General features: G+C 38.3%; 1 protein-coding gene across 1 annotated transcript in view; it reads left to right on the top strand.

Annotated features, from left to right (window-relative positions):
• The first annotated feature begins 730 nt into the window (after positions 1-730).
• Positions 731-1,667, top strand: part of LOC106810823 (diacylglycerol O-acyltransferase 1-like) — a 13,686-nt gene continuing 12,749 nt past the window's right edge. Inside the window, exon 1 of the mRNA XM_014814277.1 lies at positions 731-1,013. Coding sequence (XP_014669763.1) covers positions 850-1,013 — 164 coding nt within the window. The 5' untranslated portion in view covers positions 731-849. The remainder of the gene's footprint in view (positions 1,014-1,667) is intronic.

The following is a 1,667-nucleotide window of genomic DNA, read 5'->3' as shown; positions in this document are numbered from 1 at the left end:
TCTCTCTCTCTCTCTCTCTCTCTCTCTCTCTCTCTCTCTCTCTCTCTCTCTCTCTCTCCCTCTCTCTTTCACATAGTCCTTTGGACTTGGAAGACTAATCGTTATGAGGATATTGGGTGCGTACACGTGCATGTGAGTGCGTGTGCGTATGCGCGATTATATAGATCAGTGAGTTTGTCCCGAAACGAAACATGAATTAAAACCCTCGTGATAAAATTTTCAAGCATATAATGGTCCAGAATAGCTACATAGAGAGACATATATAGTTTACGTTACATTATACGACTCATAAAAAGGCGAGAACATCCATAAAATGATACATGAAATAATGATGGTTCGCATCGAGATTTAATTTCCTATGCTATAATATCAGGAGTAAGATAATATATATCCTATATTATCTTACTCCTGGCAATATGCGTACATTTTGCCCTTTTCTTCTGCATTTAATTTCTTTTTTTTTTGTTTTCGCTTGCCGCAACATTGCATCCGAAGACGGATTTACTTTCGGAATTTCCATTTATTCGACAATGGTGACAAAAAACGAAGCCACAAAGATATAAAATAAAAAAATTGCTGAAAAAAAAGAAAAAAAAAAGAACAAATAAAAACCGATATAGATAAAAGCGTACACGGATCGATACATAGAAATCGTAGTCCGTTATAGTGGCAAGGAGCCTACTGGTATATATATATATTTTATACGATGCTTGGTGGCAGCACTATCCAATTCCGGAATGGCGGACAAAGTCGAAGTAAACTAGTCGTAGAACCGTAAAACAATCGGTGGAATGTACTTGGTTACATCAATCTTTTAGCGCTCGTATACCACCTAGAATAATAATAACCATGTCCACTGCAAATACAAATAAATATACGGTAGGAGAAACGAGTTCAGCTACATCTACTCCTCGGAAGAGACCCAAATGTGTTAAACGAACAATCTCTGTTGCCAGAGTTGAGCAGATGCTGGAAGAGGATCGGAAAGAAAGACGAAATGCACCGGACAAACCGTGAGTTACCAGTGAGACTTGTCAATAGGGGGTTAGACTAGACCGTATATTAAGGTGTTATACAAACCTACTGTTACTCACTGTTATTGTGTTAGGTTACGTTAGGTAGATAAGTGAAGTAGGTGACAGTCAATATAAACAAACAGACCTCCGGCTAGTACGCCTTAGTTACAGTTAGTACGCTATGGTATAAGTAGAGCTCACTGCCACACTAGTGCGATAATCCCCATGGGTGTGTATGTTTGGTGCTGATCCCTCTGGTCACGATCTGACCAAACGAACACAATCCGTGTATCCTGCCATGTTAATTGCGACCCTTCACATGTATTGTTGTCTCAATACTAGTAGTAGTAACCCTGATTGTTCATTTGCTGATTCACGTGCCACTTTATCATATTACTATATTAGATTCACTTGAATTTATTTATTTTTATTTTTTTTTTGATTTATGATTACATCTCACCTATCTTTTTGAACACTTCCACAACTTTACACCAGGTATTTATGCTGTTATTCCTCAAAGTCTTAGCACTACTGGTGTTTTGTTTTCAAATGCGGTTGCTCTGCTTATGTGTGCACGCGTGACTCTTCAGTGCTAAGACTTTGAGGAATAACAGCTTAACAGCCTAAATACCTGGTGTAAAGTTGTGGAAG

Source organism: Priapulus caudatus, unplaced genomic scaffold (assembly GCF_000485595.1).
Source record: "Priapulus caudatus unplaced genomic scaffold, Priapulus_caudatus-5.0.1 Scaffold476, whole genome shotgun sequence".
Taxonomy (NCBI): domain Eukaryota; kingdom Metazoa; phylum Priapulida; class Priapulimorpha; order Priapulimorphida; family Priapulidae; genus Priapulus; species Priapulus caudatus.
This window is presented reverse-complemented; position numbering and strand designations above follow the sequence as displayed.